The 23,189-nt window shown below is 41.5% G+C and overlaps 1 protein-coding gene across 14 annotated transcripts in view; it reads right to left on the bottom strand.

The window, feature by feature from the left end:
* osbpl5 (oxysterol binding protein-like 5) overlaps positions 1 to 23,189 on the bottom strand; it is a 107,563-nt gene that overhangs the window by 14,598 nt on the left and 69,776 nt on the right. For 12 of the 14 annotated variants that reach the window (XM_090201181.1, XM_090201252.1, XM_090201202.1 and 9 more), the window contains 8 exons: positions 22,605 to 22,689; positions 22,257 to 22,419; positions 11,195 to 11,390; positions 10,669 to 10,853; positions 10,296 to 10,377; positions 7,490 to 7,588; positions 1,390 to 1,486; positions 1,117 to 1,215 (listed from right to left, as the gene is read on the bottom strand). In XM_090201181.1, the coding sequence (XP_090057307.1) occupies positions 1,117 to 1,215; positions 1,390 to 1,486; positions 7,490 to 7,588; positions 10,296 to 10,377; positions 10,669 to 10,853; positions 11,195 to 11,390; positions 22,257 to 22,419; positions 22,605 to 22,689 (1,006 nt within the window). Of the gene's footprint in view, positions 1 to 1,116; positions 1,216 to 1,389; positions 1,487 to 7,489; positions 7,589 to 10,295; positions 10,378 to 10,668; positions 10,854 to 11,194; positions 11,391 to 12,808; positions 13,263 to 22,256; positions 22,420 to 22,604; positions 22,690 to 23,189 lie in introns of those variants that run through there. The other 2 variants (XM_090201278.1, XM_090201286.1) reach the window with 1 other exon arrangement.

Raw genomic sequence — 23,189 nt, 5'->3', positions numbered from 1 at the left:
AGAGAGTATTCAGACTGGAGGTCGACCGATTAATCGGAAGGGCCGATTTCAAGTTTTCCTAACAATCGGAAATCGGTATTTTTGGACACCGATTTGGACAAAAACATTTTTACACCTTTATTTCATCTTTATTTAACTAGGCAAGTCAGTTAAGAACACATTCTTATTTTCAATGATGGCCTAGGAACGGTGGGTTAACTGTGGCAGAACGACAGATTTTTACCTCAGCTCGGGGATTCAATCTTGCAACCTTACAGCAACCTAGTCCAACGCTCTAACAACCTGATTACATTGCACTCTGCGAGGAGCCTGCCTGTTACGTGAATGCAGTAAGAAGCCAAGGTAAGTTGCTAGCTAGCATTAAACTTATCTTATAAAAAACAATCAATCAATCATAATCACTAGTTAACTACACATGGTTGATGATATTACTAGTTTATCTGGCGTGTCCTACGGTGCATATTTGCAAAAAAAGGACTGTCCTTGCTCCAATGTACCTAACCATAAAAAAAAACGTTTTTGCTTTTTCATTATGGGTTATTATGTGTAGATTGATTAAATAAAATATGTGTTTTCATCAATTTTTGAATAGGGCTGTAACATAACAAAATGTGGAAAAAGTTAAGGGGTCTGAATACTTTCCGAATGCACTGAATTTTTCAAATGACTGAAACCAAATCGACACTGTGTAGAAATGATAACGGACCTACAGTCTTATAGTTTCTTGAATGTGTCCAGCTCGCTAATAAATCACAGAAATTTAAAGCTAGACAGTCAGGGAGTATTGACAATTCCAAAAACGATGAATAGAGGACTATCCTTTGCAAATATTTACGCACAGGAAATGTTGTAGACTGAATTAGCCCCCCCGGGCAAAATTTGTTTGACACCCCTGCTATACAGTATTTGTTTAGATTTACTTGTATTGGGTTCTGATGGGGTACGAATGTTGAACTAAGCTCATGTAAATTTTTGTATTTTTTTTAATTAATGATATGAATATACATAAGCCCAAAAATGGATGCAGCAATTAAGGATTCAATGTTAGAGTTGCTCAGAAAACCAGAGATATTTAGATTCCAGAAAGACCGTTTATGGATTTTTAAAAAGTAGTACCTTTACAGTGGGCGTAAGGCATGGTGATGACGTACTCCTCATCCCTGCCCAGCAGCATCAATCTGGCCCTGCCATCCAGTATGGCAGACAGAGAGTTACCTGGAATAGGACATTAGAATTTACACCGATCAACCTGGTCCCAGATCTGTTCATGCTGTAAAGATCTGTTTCATAGACACCTTTAGGCATAAAGTAGATAGAAAATGTAATTCCCGACATAACAGATTGACTACACAAGAACAAAGATTGTGGTGTGCAGATAAGCCAGCGTACCGTAAAACTTGGACTTGGCCAAGATGCTGCCGCTGATATAGAAGCCGTCCTTCTTGTTGCAGACGTAGAAGGCAGAGATTGGTGGGTGGTGGGAGATCTGAGATAGAAAGATAGGGAGTGTGTTATTTAGGGCAGTGATTCTCAACTGGGGAAGTCGCGACCCCCATGGGGGCCGCTGGAGGATTTTAAGGGGTCGCACAACTTGTATAAAATAATATCTAAAACATGTGCACCGCTTATTGTTGTTCACTTTACACGTGCAGCGAGTCCGCAGTAGTAAAATGGCTAGTTATGTTCGAACTCTGAGGGTTCTTGCGCTGCACACACTCAATGACCAATACAATAACATTCTCGCCCCCCCCACACACACACACTGATCCAATGAACTGACATTTCTCGACATACACACTGATCCAATAAAAAAGTAATTCTGCAACATTTTGTTTTAAATGTGACACATCCAATCAGATAATACAGATATTTTTCTGAAAGCTACAGTTGCAAGAAAACGTTTGTGAACCCTTTGGAATTACCTGGATTTCTGCATTGATTGCTCATAAAATGTGGTCTGATCTTCATCTAAGTCACAATAATAGACAAACACAATCTGACTAAACTAATAACACACAAACAGTTTTCACATTTTTATTGAAGACGGTGAGTAATCATTCACAGTGCAGGCTGGTAAAAGTCAGTCAACCCTTGAATTTAGTAACTTCTAGATCCTCCGTTAGCAGCAACAACCTCCACCAAACGTTTCCTGTAGCTGCGTATAAAACTTGCACAACATTTTGAACCATTCCTCCCTACAAATCTGTTTCAGTTCATCAATATTTCTGGGTTGTCTTGATTGCACAGCCCTCTTCAGGACATGCCACAGCATCACAATTGGGTTAAGGTCAGGACTATGACGGCCATTCCAAAACACAAATCTTTCTTTTCAACCATTCTTTAGTTGATTTACTTGTGTGCTTTGGGTCATTGTCTTGTCGCATCACCCAAACTCTCTTAAGCTTGAGGTCATGAACTGCTGCCCTGATATTCTCCTGTAAAATGTCTTGATACACTTTTGAATTCATTGTTCCCTCAATGATTGCAAGGCGTCCAGGCCCTGAGGCAGCCCCAAACCATGATGCTCCCTCCACCATGCTTCACAGTTAGGATGAGGTTTTGGTGTTGTGTGCAGTGCCCTTTTTCCTCCACACATAGCATTGTGCATTTTTCCCAAAAAGTTCAACTTTTGTCTCATCTGTCCACAGCACATTTTCCCAGAAGCGTTGTGGAACATCCTGGTGGTCTTGGGCAAACCTGAGACATGCCGCAATGTTTTTTTTTAGACAGCAGTGGTTTCCTTCGTGGTGTCCTTCCATGAACACCATAGTTGTTCAGTGTTTTTCTGATAGTGGACACATGAACACAGACTTTCTTTTCCCTTTGTGCTCTTGGAGTGATCTTTTCAGGACACCCACTCCGAGGGAGAGTAGCAACAGTCCTGAATCTTCTCCATTTGTAGACCGTTTGTCTTACCATGGATTGATAAACACCAAGGTCTTTAGCAATGCTTTTGTAACCTTTTCCAGCTACGTGCATCTCTATAATGTGTCTTCTAAGGTCCTGTGAAAGTTGTTGGGATTGAGGCATGGTTCACACTAACCAATCTTTCTGGAGAAGAACATACAGTATTTGTCAGTAACCAGGATTTGTTTCCCTTCATATCGCAGGGCAGGGTGCCTGTGCAACCCACACCTCCAATCTCATCTCCTTAATTGAAACACTTGACTCCAAATAGCTTTTGGAGAAGTCCTTAACATAGGATCACTTACTTTTCCCAGCCTGCACTGTGAATGTCTTCAATAAATGTCACTCAATGTCTTCAATAAAATGTGAAAAGTACAACTGTGTGTTATTAGTTTAGTCAGATTGTGTTTGTCTATTATTGTGACTTCGATGAAGATCAGACCAGATTTTATGAGTAATCAATGCAGAAATCCAGGTAAATCCAAAGGGTTCACAAACTTTTTCTTGCAACTGTAGCTTGATTGACAGCTAACTATGTTCTGCAGTCATTGCACATGTGGATAGTTAGCTTTCACTTAAGTCATGTAGGCTAGCTGTCAGAGTAAAATCATGGACACGTTTATAAAACGTGCAGCTCCCTCTTCATCTTCCGCTGCTTTCAATGTCAACATCAAGGCAGACAACCTGGTCCCTGTCAAGAAGAGAAAATACGACCCCGACTTAATCAAATATGGTTTTACATATATAGAAAAGGCAGGGTGGGTGTAGACCCTCCAAAATGAAAAGGCACCTGGACATCAAGCATCCAAGAAACAAAGACAGCTGACTTTTCTTTTCTTCAAGAAAATATCAATATCTGGAGGCCTCACAAGATTCACTGAAGAACGTATGCACGGTACAAGAAAAAGCACTTCGCGCATCGCCTTGTGGCCCAGCGCATTGCTAAGTGCAAAAAAAAAACACACCAGCGCAGAGGATCTCATTCTCTCTGCTGTGATTGATATGTGCACTGAAATCTTGGGAGAGTAAGCCGCCAACAAACTTAACCCCTATTCAATGACACCATTAGGGAGGAGAATCCAGGACTGTCTGAAGACATAACGCTGTCTGAAGACATAACGCACCAGACAGTGCGCATCAGTGCAAATGGCCATTACGCACGGCAGCTTGATGAATCCACAGATGTGGCTAACCACGTCAATGTCAGACACGTCTGGGAAAATAACATTAGGGAGTTGATTTGCCCACCACCACCACAGAGTATGTCTTTAACACAATGGATATGTACCTGGGCTCCGTGGGGTTGGCCTGAGATGGGTGCGTCGGTGTGACCACTGATGGGGCAGCTGCCATGACGGGAACGCACTACGGTGTAGTAAAGTGGGTCCTGGCGAGAGCACCGAGTGCGATGTGGAACCATTTACATTTTAGTCATTTAGCAGTCACTCTTACATAGAACGTGGAAACACCAGCAAACTGTTTCACCACCTGAAAACCCTGTGAAGTATCTACCAGAATGCGTGCAGCAAACCCCTGGAGCAAGACATCTCCAAGCCAGACCCGCACTCAGCTATCATTCAAGGAATCATTCGTCAGTGGTCCTGCCTATGACAAGAAGAGCAAGTGGAATGAGATAACGAGTGCAATTATGTATCACATAGCGAAAGACGTAGAACCAATTCAAACTGTGGAGAAAGACGGTTTCACAAAGTTGATGCGAACTCTAGAACCAAGATGAGATCCCGAGCCGTAAATACTTCAGCAAAACATGTCTGACAGAACTCTACACAGAATGTCGTGACGGAGTTGCCAGGGAAATCCGTAACGCTGCATTCTTCTCTACCACTGAAGACTTATGGTCAAGCCGGACCACAGAGCCATACAATAGCCTCATGATTCATTACATTGACGGACAACTGGAAGTTGCAAAGCAAATGCCTTTAGACCTCTTGTTTCCCGGACGACCACACCGGAAAAATAATTGCAGCTGGGCTGAGAAAGGCACTTTCACTTCTTTTAAAAAGTACAGTATATCGTTATCATCCGGAAAGTGGAAAACATGCTACATATTAGTGTGAAAATTGTTTCTCTGCTATGGCCATGCTGAAAACTAAAAGCAGAAACAAACTGGACAGGCAGCGTGACCTCCGAGTTGCCCTGTCAACCATCACCCCATACTTCAACAAACTTACCAAACTGAAAAAACACCCTCAGCTTTCCCACTGATAGACCGCACTACCATGAATAAACAGGTTCATTAATTATTGTTCAATTTTTATTGTTAAATAATTCTGACATTAATATTACATTATTTAACATGTTATTTTACCTTTATTTAACTGGGCAAGTCAGTTAAGAACAAATTCTTATTTACGTTGACGCCTAGGAACAGTGGGTTAACTGCCTTATTCAGGGGCAGAATGACAGATTTAAACCATGTCAACTCTGGGATTTGATCTTGCAACCTTTCAGTTACAAGTCCAACGGACTAACCACAAGGCTACCTACCATTTGAACTGGTTAAAAACTTACACCTTTATTAAAACTTTAAGGTTGAGAAATTATTCACATGGTAACTGATGTGGTAACTGATGATGTAGAATTCTTAATGATTGTTTTTTTCTATTTTAGCCTGTTTAAGATGCTGCGAATTTTCGCAGTTTTTTGTTAAAAATCGCGCAACATTTCAATGTACTGCTACTCATGGCAGGAATATAGTATATGCATATGATTAGTATGTGTGGATAGAAAACACTCTGAAGTCTCTAAAACTGGTTAAATCATGTATGTGGCTTGAACGTGTTTAGGAGTAAAAATCCAGAGGAAAACTGTTCACAAAAAACAAAAACAAAAATATTCATCCGCCAGTCTATGTATTGTCTACGGCAAGGGAAAATAGATACAATGCCTACAGCTTCCACATGATGTCGCCAGTACTGGCATTTTATTAGTAGTTTATCCTTGGTGTTATGACGAATAGGCACTTCCTGTCTTGGGGTCCACCGAAGGAAGTTATGAAAGGGAAAATATGGACGATGATTTCAAGACTTGCTGCTATAGAATAAAGATCGCCCCGTGATCAATTTTATCGATTATTAACGTTTATTAATACCTAAAGTAGGTTTACAAAAGTAGTTTGAAGTGATTTATAAAAGTTTATAGGCAACTTTTAGTAATTTTATACAATGACGTTGCGTTTTGGAAAGGCGCTTTTTCCTGGATCAGACGGGCTTCATAAATCGACATTTTGGGTATACTTTGACGGATTTAATCGGGAAAAAGACCCAATTGTGATGTTTATGGGAGATATAGGAGTGCCAACAAAGAAGCTCGTCAAAGGTAATGAATGTTTTATATTTTATTTCTGTGTTTTGTGTAGCGCCGGCTACGCTAATTCGTTTGTTTGCGTCTTGTTCAGGTATTTCGGGGGTGCATGCTATCAGATAATAGCTTCTCATGCTTTCGCCGAAAAGCATTTTACAAATCTGACATGTTGGCTAGATTCACAACGAGTGTAGCTTTAATTGAGTACCCTGCATGTGTGTTTTAATGAAAGTTTGAGTTTTATCGAGTACTACAGTTGGCGCTCTGAAATTTCTGCTGATTTTGGTCCCTGTACAGGGATCGCAGCCATAACAAACACTGGTGTGTGTTACTGTTCATTAACATTATTGGACTGGTGTGTGTTACTGTTGATTAACATTATTGGACTGGTGTGTGTTACTGTTAACATTATTGGACTGGTGTGTGTTACTGTTCCTTAACACGATTGGACTAGTGTGTGTTACTGTTCATTAGCATTATTGGACTGGTGTGTGTTACTGTTCCTTAACATTATTGGACTGGTGTGTGTTACTGTTCAATAACATTATTGGACTGGTGTGTGTTACTGTTCATTAACATTATTGGACTGGTGTGTGTTACTGTTAACACTATTGGACTAGTGTGTGTTACTGTTCATTAACATTATTGGACTGGTGTGTGTTCCTGTTCATTAACGTTATTGGACTGGTGTGTGTTACTGTTAATTAACGTTATTGGACTGGTGTGTGTTCCTGTTCATTAACATTATTGGACTGGTGTGTGTTAGTGTTAACATTATTGGACTAGTGTGTGTTACTGTTCATTTTTTTAATATCATAATAGTAGCCCATTGAGACACATTGAGTCTATTTGCATGTGAAGCCTGCCCAACAAGGCAGCTGCAATACGACATTACAAAATGTAATCATCAATTGTCATTGTCAAATTTGGGTCCCCAGGCAAAACCAGTTGAGAACCAGAAGAAAACAGTGTGACACGGGGACGTAGGACTACTACTTGGACTTGTCCAATACTGGTATTTCAGATACACAACAGTAATATTAAGCAGTAGGGCTGTCAATGAGTTTGGTTAAGAGGCAGCTGAAGTCTGGGGACGAAGCATGTAGATCTGCCACTAACATGGCCTCAGGTCTGAGGCAGCCATTTGCACAATAGATAGGGTTTAGCTAGCTTCTAGACCCAAAGACCTGCAGAGGTATGACAGAGACAGCGGTACACACTTGCTGTGTGTGTGTAAGAAGTATATGGGTCGTCTCACCTGCTCTGCGATGTAAAAGGTGCAGCTGTCTGTCTGAGGGTGGAGCCAGCAACAGCGAAACGTCTCTCCTAGGATGGGGTTATAGGGCTTCTTCAGTCCCTGTAACACGCACACCCATCCACTACTGTTAAAATCTATCACATACATGCACACAGCCATACTTCATAAAAATCATCAAATCAAAGGATTCAAACACAAATAATCATAGCTGCATGGACACAATGATGAATACAGACACACCCAAGCACAGACACACATACATACTGTTAATATCTATCACATGAATGCACTCATTCCAAACAGTATATCATACAAAATAGTAGGACTGTCAAACTAAACTAAACAAAAAATATTCAACGACAGAAAGTTGCCTGTTCTTTCGACCAATCGATTGGGCAAAAAAATGTAAAGGTGTATTTTTCCATATATAGACATACTGTGTTTTAATAAAATCAACTACATGCACTGAGCTTGTCTGATGCTATAAGCTTATGACAAATGCCTCAAGAGGGCTCCAGAAGAAGAAAAAAAATTAAGCTGACCCAACTATTCTCCTCCCGCTCCTGTTGGCTTTAGCAGATTCTGCCATTACTCTCCTGAAGTTGCCGGTAATCGATTACACGAAGAGTCTCATGTTGAATACCAATTTATCCTACCATTTCTCCTGATCTGCGTGCCAGTTATGGTTTTCATATGCACATTTTCATGAAACAGTTTCATTTAATTTATAATAACGTCTTCATATCTCAAAAATCATTGTCATGTGGTTAATCAAAATTCTATCCAAATCTAAATGAAAATGATACGAACCTAAAAAGTAACTTCTATTGCCAACTATGTAAAAATAGCCAACAAATAAACTACCTGCAGGTATAAAATATCCTGATAAAAATAAATATTCTATAAATCACATTGGCCTGTTTGCAACGAACTTGAAACATTGTATCAACTATTAACTTGGGTCTGGCCCGAAGCTAGCGAACTTACTGATCCCCCTATAGAATATTATCGCTTATCTATTATTGTGGCGCTCCTGCACCTAAATATAAACACTACTAGCACCCAAAATGAGTACCAGAACCTATTTCAGTCCAAGTCCAGCACTGATAAGAATCAGAGCATGACATTTTTCCCTTTCATGCTGTGTGGTTGTCGAAAGGGAGAGACCTGAAAATATATTTTTTAAATACATTGAGGAACTATTGTAATTCTCAATGGATATAAAAACATACTTTGTTTGCTTACTGTTTGAGGTGAAGAAAACATTACCTTGAAAAGCTCCACAGGTTATTAGTGGTGGTGCGTTCAGCCAATCAAAAATACTATCAGATCCCCCAAATGGGCACATTTACTATGTGTGTGTGTATATATTTTTGTCCAGCATCCTGGAGTCACCTCTTCACTGTTGACATTGGTGTTTTGCAGGTACTATTTAATGAAGCTGCCAGTTGAGGACTTGTGAGGCGTCTGTTTCTCAAACTAGACACTCTAATGTATTGTCCTCTTGGTAAGTTGTGCACCGGGGCGTCCCACTCATCTTTCTATTCTGGTTTGAGACAGTTTGTGCTGTTCAGTGGAGGGAATAGTACACAGCGTTGTACGAGATCTTCAGTTTCTTGGCAATTTCTCGCATGGAATAGCCTTCATTTCTCAGAAGAAGAATAGACTGAAAAAAGTTATTTGTTTCTGGCCATTGAGCCTGTAATCGAACCCACAAATGCTGGTGCTCCTGATACTCAACTAGTCTGAAGAAGGCCAGTTTTGTTGCTTATTTAATCAGAAACAACAGTTTTCAGCTGTTCTAACATAATTGCAAAAGGGTTTTCTAATGATCAATTAGCCCTTTAAAATTATAAACTTGGATTAGCTAACACAACGTGCCATTGGAACACAGGAGTGATGGTTGCTGATAATGGGCCTCTTTACGCCTATGTAGATATTCCATTAATCGGCCGTTTCCAGCTACAATAGTAATTTACAACATTAACAATGTCTACACTTAACAATGTCTATGTCTGATTAATTTGATGTATTTCTGATTAATTTAATGTGTTTTTCTTTCAAAAACAAGGACATTTCTATGTGACCCCAAACTTTTGAACGTTAGTGTATGTATGTATATATGTCTGTCTGTATGTAAATAATGCGTTACTGCTCAACTAAAACAAATCTCGGTCGTCCAACAGCCTAACTACCAAACAATCGACCAGTCAACTAATTGGGGTCAGCACTACAAAATAGATTAACAGGCAAATACAAAATGAAAGAATAAAAGAGTGACACATTAAAATTAAGCGTTGCTCTACCTCTGTTTGCCACACCCTATCACGTGTCTGTGTTGCTGTGTGTATCAGGTATACCTGGCTTGGAAACCAGCTGAACCTGTAATTCTGGGAGTCCCTGTGGCAGTTACACCAGAGCCACTCTAACCTCGTCCCCAGGCTAACGTATATAAGATAGAGTATATCAGCCTGAAAGAACAATGACTCAAATCTAGCCTATATGGGAGTGAAGTAGATTTTTATTATTTGACCATCTATGGTATAAATTCTTTACCAAGACCCTACAGAAATGAAATAACTAACCTAACTCCGCAATCTCCCATTTCACAACCCACAGAGTTAACACTACGGAATTTTTGTTTTTTAAATTTTGGCTTGAATATTGGTTGTATGTTCATACAGTGGTACAATCGTAGAATGGAAGTCAAACCAGTCACTCAGAACTACAATGACTCCTCCAGCCAACCCCAGAAATAGGGGAGTGTCACTTTGTATTATTACCCTTAAAGAACAGGCAAGTTTACCTTGGGCTTCTTGTAGAAGCCAGACAGGTACCAGCGCACGACCTGCTTTATTCTGCCATATGGACTCTCCTCCCTCGCAGCCCTGGGACCAGAGAGAGAGCAAGAGCGAGAGAGGACATAGAAGAAAAAAACAGAGAGTGCGAGAGAGAGAGAGAGAGAGAGAGAGAGAGAGAGAGAGAGAGAGAGAGAGAGAGAGAGAGAGAGAGAGAGAGAGAGAGGGAGGGAAAGGGAGAGATGGACACAGAGCTTTATTCAGTTAGTGTATCTACTATCTCATACAGTAGATTGGTATAGTGGTAGTGACATAGTAGAGATAAAGTAATGGCGGTAATAGTTGAGCTACAAGTGTACTACTAGTCTAGTATTGACATACTCCGACAGCAGATTAGCGTGGTAGTAGTAGTCTGATAGTTTGTCCAGGAAAGAGCGTGGCTCCAGGATGAAGGTGGGCAAGACCACTTTAGACAGGTCCATGCCAGGCCGCAGCTGCTTTAGCAGGGTCCAGATCAGACCCTTGTTCTCCTCAGACACCGTCTCCACCTGGGACGCCTCACCAGCCTGGGAGAAAGGGACACACAGAAGCAAGGTTGGAAAATGTAAGTTTTGATTCATTCGAATAGACTCCTTTCAGTGGAGGAAAACGTATTCCCCATTCCTACGATAAATAGTCATCATGTCTCTTTTTGTCTTTACCCTACAGTCCTGAGAATCACGTAGCTGCCCGGCGGTCAAAGCCGGCCCCACGTCACATTTCATGTGGCCCCTGATGTTCACCAATAAATTTGATAGATTTAGAATAAATCATCACTGGCTAGCTACAGGCTTTGTAACATGCTGAACCCCTAATAACCTGTCAGTGTATGTTAGCCGTCTGTGAGTGATGTCCTGTCGTGTTTCACCTCGGCCATCTCCTCCTGGCTCTGCTCGACGTAGGATGTGGCCTGCAGCCCCGGAGACAGCTCGTCCGATTGGTCCATGTCGCTCTCCTCCGTCAGCCGACCTCCGTTCTCATTGGCCCCGTTGTCCCAATCCTCCTGGGCATCGTGCTCTGATTTCTCAGAGTAGCCGTCATTCTCCATCTGTTGGTTGGCCAACCTTAAAGAGGGGAAACACGCAGATATGGTTTAATTAGCAGGAGCACACATTAATAAAGTTTGTGTCTGTTACAGATATGTGATGGTACAACGCTGTTATTTATTAACTTCATGTCCATCTGCACATTGGTAAGCTATTGGGTTTGCATATTTCATTAATAAAACTGTAGCAGAATTTGATTTAAACTGAATAACTTCCAGTTACCAGTTTCAGGGGCGTACCTCTGCCTCAGAACAAAGTCAAGAAAGATGAATAAAACTGAATTTTGCACCGGTGTTGAAAACAACAGCCTCAGCTCCCGACACTTCAGTTTTAATACCTGTGCAATTAATGGTCACTTGCAGCACACGCAAGCTTAGCTTGAAAGCAGGCCAAGTGACATGATTCTCTGGAAGAATTGGATAAAAAGGCATTGAGCAGGTCATCCTGCTCTGAACTCTAATTCACATATTCTCACTCCTAAAGTGTTTTTCCTTCTCCATATTGTGAGAGAGCTGGATATGATTACACAGAGACCAGCAGACAGAGACTAGATCACAGTCCTCCACCTTAACTGTGGAGGACGGGCTCATACTAATGGCTGGAATGGAATGGCATTGACACATCAAACATGGTTTCCTTGTGTTTGATACCAGTCACTTCATTCCAGTCATCATTATGAGTCACCCTCTCCTCACCTGGGTACGAGATAGAGGGGTAGGGCCTAATGTCAAAGGACAGGACGCATGTCCAACATCTGTCAGCATTTCACTGTAAGGTCTACTCCTGTTGTATTCGGCACATGTGACAAATAACATTTGATTTAATTTGTACAACATGGCTGCCTGAGCAACCACATCCCCCACCGCACCCCACACTTTCAGTGGCATGAATGTCACTGTCAATAATGATGTCACTCAGAGGATGACACGCACATGCACAGTTGCACAGACACAGGACACAGAGCCCAAGAACGATAGAGCCCCGGATATAAGAAATACATATCCCACAATATTCACAGCGTGCCCCAGCTATGTGTGGTACTGAATGAGAACCATATTCCCTTACATTCTGCCATTCAAAAGAACACATTTTGTGAACAACTACCAGACTTAACCTTAACCAGCGAGTAGAAAAGCATCAGTCCATAAAATAGAGAAAAAGGTAGCCGGCTAAAGAGGACCTTAATGGCTGTTAGATTGGAGCCATTAACAGCAGACCTTTGTGTGTGGCTCTCCAGTGGACAGATGGACAGAAACACATACAGCCTCCTTCTCACAGGCACACGCCGGTTTTCCACACAGTACACACTGAAACTGTAAGGCCTCAAAGGCCACGCATATCAAAAGTCATATGTTCTACCTCACCAGCCAATTGGAAATATTACACAAATACATTACACCGTATGCCATAAACTTGGGACGCATGGCCTTTCTTACCTTGTAACAAACGGCAATTATCCTCCAGATTCCACTTAAGCACAACAACAAGCGATTTGTATAAAATACATCCACAGGCACAAAAAGCCCTTCCCCTCTCCTCTCTAAGTAAAAAGGCACATGTCTGTTATTTTCACAAATCAGCGACTAAAGCGTAGGGATTTGTTTTCCTGTCTTCTCTGCCACGCCTGCTTCCTGGATATGTGTGAGAATGTATGTGTGTGTGTGTGTGTGTGTGTGTGTGTGTGTGTGAACAGAAAGGAAGAGGCGAAGCAAGAGGATTCACTCTCACCAAAATCTGTCCAAATTAAGCACAATGCATTTATATGGGCTTATTTTGGACCTAAGCTTGTCGCCTGCCTGCCTTTCCCCTTTGGAACAACGACTCCCATTGTTAGGGCGGAAACATGAGTATCTGGTCATTATATACAGGATCTCCGGTGTGTAACAGTGTGGGGGGGGGTCTGCTTCACTGGTTGGTAAAATATTTATTCCTGAGTGTCTGCCTCCTGTCACATGACCCACAGGGGCTGTTGTGATTGGCTGAAAGGAGAGAGGGGCACAAACAGGGAGGGGCTAGAGAGTGCAGTCTAAATGGAGGATTCTAGAAAACGCACACAAACATACACCATGACTCTCAATTACTTAGCGAAATCAATGAACATTTTGCCCTGACATTATTTGGCATGACAACTCCATTGAAACCCAATGAAAATGTGACCACTATTTAGGCACACCTTATTGAATATGTCACTGCTCAGGTGCCCTATTTAATGACCATACTCATCTTTGAATCAGCAGGTGTGCCCTCTCTTTGTTATAACCCCCAAAACAAAGAAATTCAAGTAGATTTTTTATACTCTGAGTTTTATTCTAAATGGTATTGTGTATTTTACTGCGAGCTGACTAAGGGATTGTATTCCCCCAATCTTAACTACTCTTTGAGGTCAGCAAACGATTGTCAACTTCCCAAAATAGCCTACACATACTTGAATCCACAGAGATCCTATTAAATGACGAGTTATAACATGTCATTATATACTTCAATCTAATTTAGACAATGATGCGACAAAATCACAGTAGATCTGTTTCAACTTAGAATTTAAGACTGGAAGATAGCTTTTTTTAGCTCCCAATTATAATGATTTTGCTTGGGGAGGGTTGAGTCTTTTTTCCTTCAGGTTTACATTCATTCTTTTGCAGCTTTTACTATATCATTTATTCCACCCTGCTTGCATGCGCCTCCCCTATGTCAAGGTGGTATTTCCTTTATGCACTATCTTTTATTATTAACCTGGTGATTCGAGCCCTAAATGCTGATTGGCTGAAAGCCATGGTATATCAGACCGTATACCAAGGTATTTATTGTTATAATTAGATTGGTAACAAGTTTATAATGGCAATAAGGCACATCGGGGGTTTGTGGTATATGGCCAATATACCACAACTAAGGGCTGTATCAAGGCACTCTGCGTTGCGCCTCAGAACAGCCCTTAGCCGTGGTATATTGGCCATATACCACAACCCCTCGTGCCTTATTGCCTAATCATACCACAGGTCAATATAACTCCGCGTTGCGTCGTGCCTAAGAACAGCCCTTAGCCATGTTATATAGGCCATATACCACAAACCCCCGATGTGGCTTATTGTTCAACTATACCTCAGGTCAATATAACTCTGTGTTGCGTCGTGCCTAAGAACAGCCCTTAGCCATAGCGAGAGAGGGGCTATTTTCAGACACATGCTCACCGCAGGCTTTACTGCACATAGAGTTGATGGCAGTGTGGCACTTCGGATTGCAAGTTACAAACAAAAGGATGCTTCTTTGTTCAGGCATATAAAACCTAGACTTTCTAATATAAAGATGGGAAAATGAAAATTATCCTTATAATTCCTCTAATTCTAATAACTTATAAATGCAATAAATGAAGACTATTGTCTGCAGTAAATTCAAAGATATCATGTGAGTAAGTGCGAGCAACACCACCATGCAATGAATAATTGCATTATTGTTTTCAAATGCTACTCCTGGCTGCAGTGAAAATGTAATATGAATAAATGGCACAAAAGCCCTGTGATTTCAATGTTTCATTCCAATTGGATCAGTTGTGGGTCTGTCAACTCTTTACAGTTTATAAGGTCTAGAAAGGCACAGTAGCAGGCCAGTCTGACTGTATTTTTACTTCTGATAGTGAGATACGCCGTTTGTTGCGGATCATGATTCTCCCAAGTCATCCTGTACGTAACAAAAATATAAAACGCAACATGCAACAATTTCAGCGATTTTACTGAGGAAGGCCCTAATCTATGGATTTCATGTGAATGGGCAGGGGCACAGCCATGGGTGAGCCTGGGAGGGTATAGGCCCACCTACTTGGGAGCCAGGACCACCCACTGGGGAGCCAAGCCTAGCCAATCAGAATTTGTTTTCCCCCACAAAAGGGCTTTAATACAGACAGAAATACTCCTCAGTTTCATCAGCTGGTGGGGTGGCTGGTCTCAGATGATCCCGCAGGTGAAGAAGCCGGATGTGGAGGTCCTGGGCTGGCGTGGTTACACGTGGTCTGCGGTCATGAGGCTGGTTGAACGTACAGCCAAATTCTCTAAAACGACATTGGCAGAGCTTATGGTAAAGAAATGAACATTCAATTCTCTGGCAACATCTGTGGCATTGTGCTGTGTGACAAAGCTGCAGATTTGAGTGGCATTTTATTGTCCCCAGCACAAGGTGCACATGTGTAATGATCATGCTGTTTAATCAGATTCTTGATAATCCATCCACCTGACAGATGTGGTCTATCTTGGCAAAGGAGAAATGCTCACTAACAGGGATGTAAACAACAACAGGCAGTTAACCCACTGTTCCTAGGCCGTCATTGAAAATAAGAATTTGTTCTTAACTGACTTGCCTAGTTAAATAAAGGTAAAATAAATTTAAAAAATCTGAGCACAACATTTGAGAGAAATAAGCTTTCTATTCGTATGAAACATTTCTGGGATCTTTTATTTCAGCTTATGAAACATGGGACCAACACTTTACATGTTGCGTTTATATTTTTGGTCAGTATATAATAATGTGGCCACATATGCTTCTGGTAGGCCTAGCTATTCAGGAAAACTTAACAGGCCCTCTGCCTCTTCTCCAATCCGACCAGATATTCCTCACACACCTAGAACCTAATGCTTCAATATAGCTTAAATACTGTATTTGTCATCTAACCTTTAAAAAGTATTTATCACATTTTCTATGTGGCATAAACTCAACCACTCAATGTTTTAATCTGATTAGGCTACTTCAAAAGTCTCCTGTAGGCATGTACACGGTCGTCCAAAATATAATTCCAGCATCTTCAAAATGGCTTGACATCAATCAGATTTCCATCCAACCTTTTAATGCATGTAAAGTACATGTTGGATAAAAAATATCATGACATCATGGGAAAGCATGCAGTTTATTAGGCTACAGACGAAATAATGATGAACTTCACCAGGTGGTGAATGTGCATGGTGACGAGCTTGATGCTCCTTTCAATAAATATTGAGGGTCTTATTCTGGTGACATGATGATCGATGCTTGGCTGCTGTTTGAGAAAAATAATCTCGCACTTTTGTTGATAATTCTCTGGTAATGAATTCTCCTTTTCCTGTCGTCCACAGTCATCTCCTTTGTCTGGATCACATTGAGGGAGAGGTTGTAGTCCTGGCACCACACGACCTCCTCCCTATAGGCCTGTCTCGTTGTTGGTGATCAAGCCTACCACTGTTGCGTCATCGGCAAACTTGATGGTGTTGAAGTCGTGCCTGGCCATGCAGTCATGAGTGAACAGGGAGTACAGGAGGGGACTGAGCACGCACCCCTGTGGGTCCCCCGTGTTGAGGATCAGCGTGGCAGATGTGTTGTTGCCTACCCTTACCACCTGGAGGCGGCCTTTCAGGAAGTCCAGGATCCAGTTGCAGAAGGTGTTTAGTCCCAGGATCCTTAGCTTAGTGATGAGCTTTGAGGTCACTATGGTGTTGAAAACTGAGCTGTAGTCAATAAATAGCATTGTCAAATAGGTGTTCCTTTTGTCCAAGTTGGAAAGGGTAGTGTTGAGTGCAGTAGAGATTGCATCATCTGTGGATCTGTTGGGGCGGTATGCAAATTGGACTTGGTCTAGGGTTTCTGGGATAATGGTGTTGATGTGAGCCATGCATTTCAAAGCACTTCATGGCTACAGACGTGAGTGTTACGGATCGGTAGTCATTTAGGCAGGTTACCTTAGTGTTCTTTGGCACAGGGACCAAACACACCAACACAGTCGTGAAGAGGGCACGACAAAACCTATTCCCCCTAAGGGGACTGAAAAGATTTGGCATGGGTCCTCAGATCCTCAAAAGATTCTACAGCTGCACCATTGAGGGCATCCTGACTGGTTGCATCACTGCCTGGTATGGTAACTGCTCCGCCTCCGACCACAAGGTGCTGGAGAGGGTAGTGAAAACGGCCCAGTACATCACTGGGGCCAAGCTTCCTGCCATCCAGGACCTCTATACCAGGCGGTGTCAGAGGAAGGCCCTAAAAATTGTCAAAGACTCCAGCCACCCTAGTCATAGACTGTTTTCTCTGCTACAACACGGCAAGCGGTACCGGAGCACCAAGTCTAGGTCCAAAAGGATTCTTAACATTGACTCTGTACCGGTACCCCCTGTATATCGCTTCGCTATTGCTATTTTACTGCTGCTGTTTAATTACTTGTTACTTTTATTTTTCTATTTTGTACTTAACTTCTACATTGTTGGTTAAGGGCTTGTAAGTAAGCGTTTCACTGTAAGGTGGACGTTCCGAAACACATTTGGCACATGTGAAAAATATAATTTGATGTTGATTTGAAGTTGTGAAAACAATAATGCCATTTTTGTGTAAGAGCAGTTTGAAAAAAATGCCTGGACTTTCAGCCTGTTCAGTTGGGATGAGACCTTTGGCCCACATCATGAACTGATTAAAATAAACCAAATGACTGTTGTTCTGGGTAAGTGGGTGGACTATAGACCATCCTATCAGCCAATCAGGGCTGTGTATGTAAATATCTTCAAATGTGTTTCGTAACGTCCACACAATCAGACTAAGTATTTTAATGGACAAACAGAGGCTCATAGGAATAAATGATCCAAAATATATTAAATGATAAATGATCCAAAATAAATATAGGTTTTCAATAAATAAGCAGTGATTTATTACACATATAGTGATTATCCTGAATAAATTACCAAGATAGCAGGTGGCACTAAGAATCCTTACGATGCAATTGCAACAACAGCAGGTCATTTCCTCAAAGGTGATAAGAAACCCAGAGATGTTATTTTTCAACATCCTTATGATTCCGACTTTCAACACCTGGGACGACCAGACTGATAATCACCCAAATGATCAGAGGGTACTCCTGGAAAGGACAACCCCAGAAACGTTGGTCATTGAGCAAGGACCATGCACCAGATCCTGCAGTCACAATTAGTTCTTTCTCTTAGGATTCCCCGCATAAGAAGCAGAAAGGCACTGACATGCAGTATAGTGTTGTGGCATGCGTGTCAAGTGTACATTTCAGTAAATACGGTGTAAAACCTTGGGGCTAACATGTTAAAAGCAATTTATAAGCAACTCCATAGGCCGATACACTTTATGTGGATCCTATATCATATAATTATGTTTGTGCCGAAATCCCATACGACATCTGTGTTGAAATAAATAAAGCAGCCGTTGTTGACTGCGCCACCTGTTGTGTTTTCACGATGCCAGAATTTGGACTTGGATACCAGGTTTAGTATCACAATACTCAATACCAAAACTAGACCACAAAAAAAAAGCATATTAGACAGAGTCACAGAATGGCACTTGATCCAGACAGAAACTCAGCTACTGCTCTCAGCGCTCTGTTCAATCATTGGGCATCTTCAGAGCTCAATGTCATTAGATTTGAACACTTGTATGTACATTTCTTAGAGACAGCAATAACGCAGTAACGAATCAATTTGAAGTTGTTTTTACCAATCTAACTACAAAACAATGGTAATTACTTATTTGAATGGTACATCTCTATTGATAAACTGTAAATCAAGATGTAGCCTAAGTCTATTCACAATACAGGTGAATGCATGCATTAAGTTATTGAGTTTGTTTTAGCTGATTTCACGGGGATACAGATGAGAAACAATCTCTTCCATTTAGGACTTATTTTAATGGCAACTGCTCAGAGAACATATTACACTGAACAAAAATATCAACGCAACATGCAAAGTGTTGGTCCCATGTTTCATGAGCTGAAATAAAATATCCCAGAAATGTTCCATACACACAAAAAGCTTCTCTCTCAAATGTTGTGCATCAATTTGTTTACATCCCTATTAGTGAGCATTTATCCTTTGCCAAGATATCAAGAAGTTAATCAAACAGCATGATCATTACACAGGTGCACCTTGTGCTGGGGAAAATAAAAGGCCACTTGTGAAGTTTAGTCACACAACACAATGCTAGAGATGTCTCAAGTTGAGGGAGTGTGCAAATGGCATTCTGACTGCAGGAATATCCACCAGAGCTGTTGCAGTGGATTGAACGTTAATTTCTCTACCATAAGCCGCTTCAAACATAATTTTAGAGAATTTGGCAATACGTCCAACCAGCCTCACAAGTCCAGGACCTCCACACTTCACCTACGGGATCTCCTGAGACCAGCCACCCAGACAACTGATCAAACTGTGGGTTTGCACAACTGAAGAATTTCTGCACAAACGGTCAGAAATCGTCTCAGGGAAGCTTATCTGCATGCTCGTCCTCCTCACCAGGGTCTGACTGCAATTGGAGTTGAAACCAACTTCGATGGCGACTGGCACGCTGGAGAAATATGCTTATCACAGATGAATCCCGGTTTCAACTGTACCAGGCAGGTGGCAGGCAGCGTGTATGGCTTTGTGTGGGTGAGCGGTTTGCCTATGTCAACATTGTAAACAAAGTCCCCCATGGCGGTGGAGTTATGGTATGGGCAGGCATAAGCTATGGACAATGAACACAATTGCATTTTACCGATGGTGATTTGAATGCACCGTAATGAGATCCTGAGACCTATTGTCGTGCCAATCATCTGTCACAACATTCCACAGGCCACAATCAACAGCTTAATCAACTCTATGCGAAGGAGATGTGTCATGCTGCATGAGCCAAAATGGTGGTCACACCAGATACTGACTGGTTTTCTGATCCTCACCCCTACCTTTTGTTTAAGGTATCTGTGACCAACAGATGCATATCTGTTTACGCGGTCATGTGAACTCCATAGATTAGGGTCTGATGAAATTATTTACATTGACTGATTTCTTTACATGAACTGTAACTCAGTAAAATCTTCAACATTGTAGAATGTTGAGTTTGTTGTTTATTGTACTGATCAACAACATTTGCATCGAAGAAGCCATCTCTTATTTTATAAAAGAGTGTGCCGTCTCTTTAAGAAAGTAATACTGCCATTAGCAAGGAAGAATATGGCTGTGGAATCTAGTGGAAACCAGACGGGAGGAAGAGAGACAAAAAAAATGGAGTTTTTGAGGGCGAGGGAGAATAAGTGAATTAACGTTTTTGGTGACAATCAGCATATTTTGCGTTACGCTTTGCATATTATGACAAACTAAGTACTACGGTAGTGAACTCAGCTGTAAGCCCGCAAAGAACGTTAGCCTACAATTAAAGCTGGAAGCTACCGGTATTGTCTTGCATTGTAAGTGTTCTAGCCTGTATAGACATTGTTTTGCGAACAGTAATGAAAAGTTTTGACATTTCTACATGTCGTGTTCAAGTGTGTTGACTCTTCTGTGCAGCATGACTAGGGAGCCAACAATGCAGACCAGACAGCACTAGCAACGAATGAGTAAGTGGAGCAGGCACTGCTCTTCGTGCTATAAAGGGGCTGTGATAGACTTGATCCTCTCAATCACGTGAAACACATCTGACAGAAGAACCGGAACATAACAAAACTTGTAGTACCGAACCATTTGTTTTTAAGTATCGAAAAAAGTACAGAAGTGTCGGTATAACGTGCAACACTAGCCACCAGTGCCTACGTCTGTGCATGCGTGTGTGCTACTCATTGTAGTAGCCCAATGTCACTATGCAGGTTTTCATTGACAGATATAGGATACATTTTCTCAAGATCAACAACATTGTTATCCATTCGACAGGGGTAGATTTTTATTTTGGTGAACTTTCTTTAGTGCGACAAATGATGATGATGATGATAAACTGTGTTCTTCAAATAAATGATGCTCGCCGAATACTTTTGAAGGTACGCGAGGCGGGGCATGATATTATGTAATTATAAGCTCCACTCCACATTTAATTCCAAGTGCCTACTGCTTGCATAATACTTTTCAACTAGAATTTTTTTCTGTTTCTTTGCAGGAGAAGAATTGTCCTGACTTTCAAGAATGCCTGTATTGCGTCCCCTTGCTATTCTGGTTGACTGGCAAGTTTCTCTATCCAATTATTACAGATCTACAGGAGTGCAAGTTTCACCATGTGACAGTTAAGGCTGCTTCGCGTGATGTATTGTTGTCTCTACCTTCTTGCCTTATGTGCTGTTGTCTGTGCCCAATAATGCTTGTGCCATGTTGTGGGGTCTCTCTTGTCGTGATGAGTTTTGTCCTATATTTTTACTTTATTTTTAATCCCCGTCACCGCAGGGGGCCTTTTGCCTTCCGGTAGGCCGTCATTGTAAATAAGAATTTGTTCTTAACTGACTTGCCTAGTTAAATAAAAGGTTAAATAAAATGTTTAAAAAAATGTAAAAACATGGCACGGACCTTGGCGATACGTTGGCACATGAGAACTATTCGAATATGGGAAATATTAGTCAATTATTGCATTCTGTCCATTCTGGCTTTTTTTATTTTTTTTATTTTTTTATTTAACCTTTATTTAACCAGGCAAGTCAGTTAAGAACAAATTCTTATTTTCAATGACGGCCTAGGAACAGTGGGTTAACTGCCTGTTCAGGGGCAGAACGACAGATTTGTACCTTGTCAGCTCTGGGATTTGAACTTGCAACCTTCCGGTTACTAGCCCAATGCTCTAACCACTAGGCTACCCTGCCGCCCCTTTCACGGGCTACCTGACACATGAAACAGATAGGAGGGAGGGAGGGAATACAGGCTGTCACCAATGTGTTCATGTGCAATTTGCCTAAATGGGTAATGGAAACACTACATTTTTATTCCACACTAGGTTTTTTGTTTATGTGACGTCATTACGTCCAGCTATTTTCATAGACACAAGATAGATAAATGGATACGCACCCTAGCAGGCAAATGTCACATCTATTGTCTATGCAAACATAAAATGTCAACAACAACAACCCAAAAAAATCACTGGACAAGTTAATGGAAACATAGCTACTGAGAGCAGTTGACTATAGTATGTGCTACTTACTGTAGTAGCTCAGCATCAGTGAGGGCAGTAGACTGCAGTAGCTGTAGTATATGGGAGGACTCCGAGGAGGTGCTGAGGTCTCCGTCTCTCCCTGCTTTAGCTGTCAGCTTGTAGAGGCTGGAGCAGCTCAGAGCCAGCTCCAGAGCATCCATCCAACACCGACCTGGGGTGGAGAGAGGGGGTCAGGGGTCAAAGGTTGTCAGACACCAAGAGGTGCTTGCACGTATACACCGATTGTACAGCCACTCAGACAGACACACAGCTCTAATACCACTAGGGTCGTTGTGTCTCATTATAGCGTGAAGGCGAGCACGCACACACACGCAAGCAAGCAAAAAAACTTCTCACCGTCAGACTCTGACGCAGCTCTGAAGATCAGGTAGTTGCTGGGTAGAGGTTGAGTGATGGAGCCAACATTTTCCCCTTTAGGACCCTTAGGACACCAATGACAGAGGGGTTAACATTACCCTTCCTCATGCTTAATAGTATCACTACATTGACAATCTTTATACTGCCGTGAATAACGTACAGTGAACAAAAATATGAACGCAATATGTAAAGTGCTGGTACCATGTTTCATGAGCTGAAATAAAACATCCCAGAAATGCTTCATATGCACAAAAAGCTTAGTAAAATGATGTGCCCAAATTTGTTAACATCCCTTTTAGTGAGCATTTCTCCTTTACCAAGATCATCCATCCACCTGACAGGTGTGGCATATCAAGAAGTTAATTAAACAGCATGGTCATTACATATGTGCACCTTGTGCTGGGGACAATAAAAGGCCACTCTAAACAGTGCAGTTTTGTCACACAACACAATGCCATAGATGTCTCAAGTTTTGAGGGAGTGTGCAATTGGCCTGCTGACTGCAGGAATGTCCACCAGAGCTGTTGCCAGAGTATTTTATGTACATTTCTCTACCATAAGTTG

This window comes from Oncorhynchus mykiss, chromosome 2 (assembly GCF_057628025.1).
Source record: "Oncorhynchus mykiss isolate SJ-2025 chromosome 2, ASM5762802v1, whole genome shotgun sequence".
NCBI lineage: Eukaryota > Metazoa > Chordata > Actinopteri > Salmoniformes > Salmonidae > Oncorhynchus > Oncorhynchus mykiss.
The sequence above is the reverse complement of the archived record's forward strand: the minus strand, read 5'-3'. Positions and strand labels throughout refer to the sequence as shown.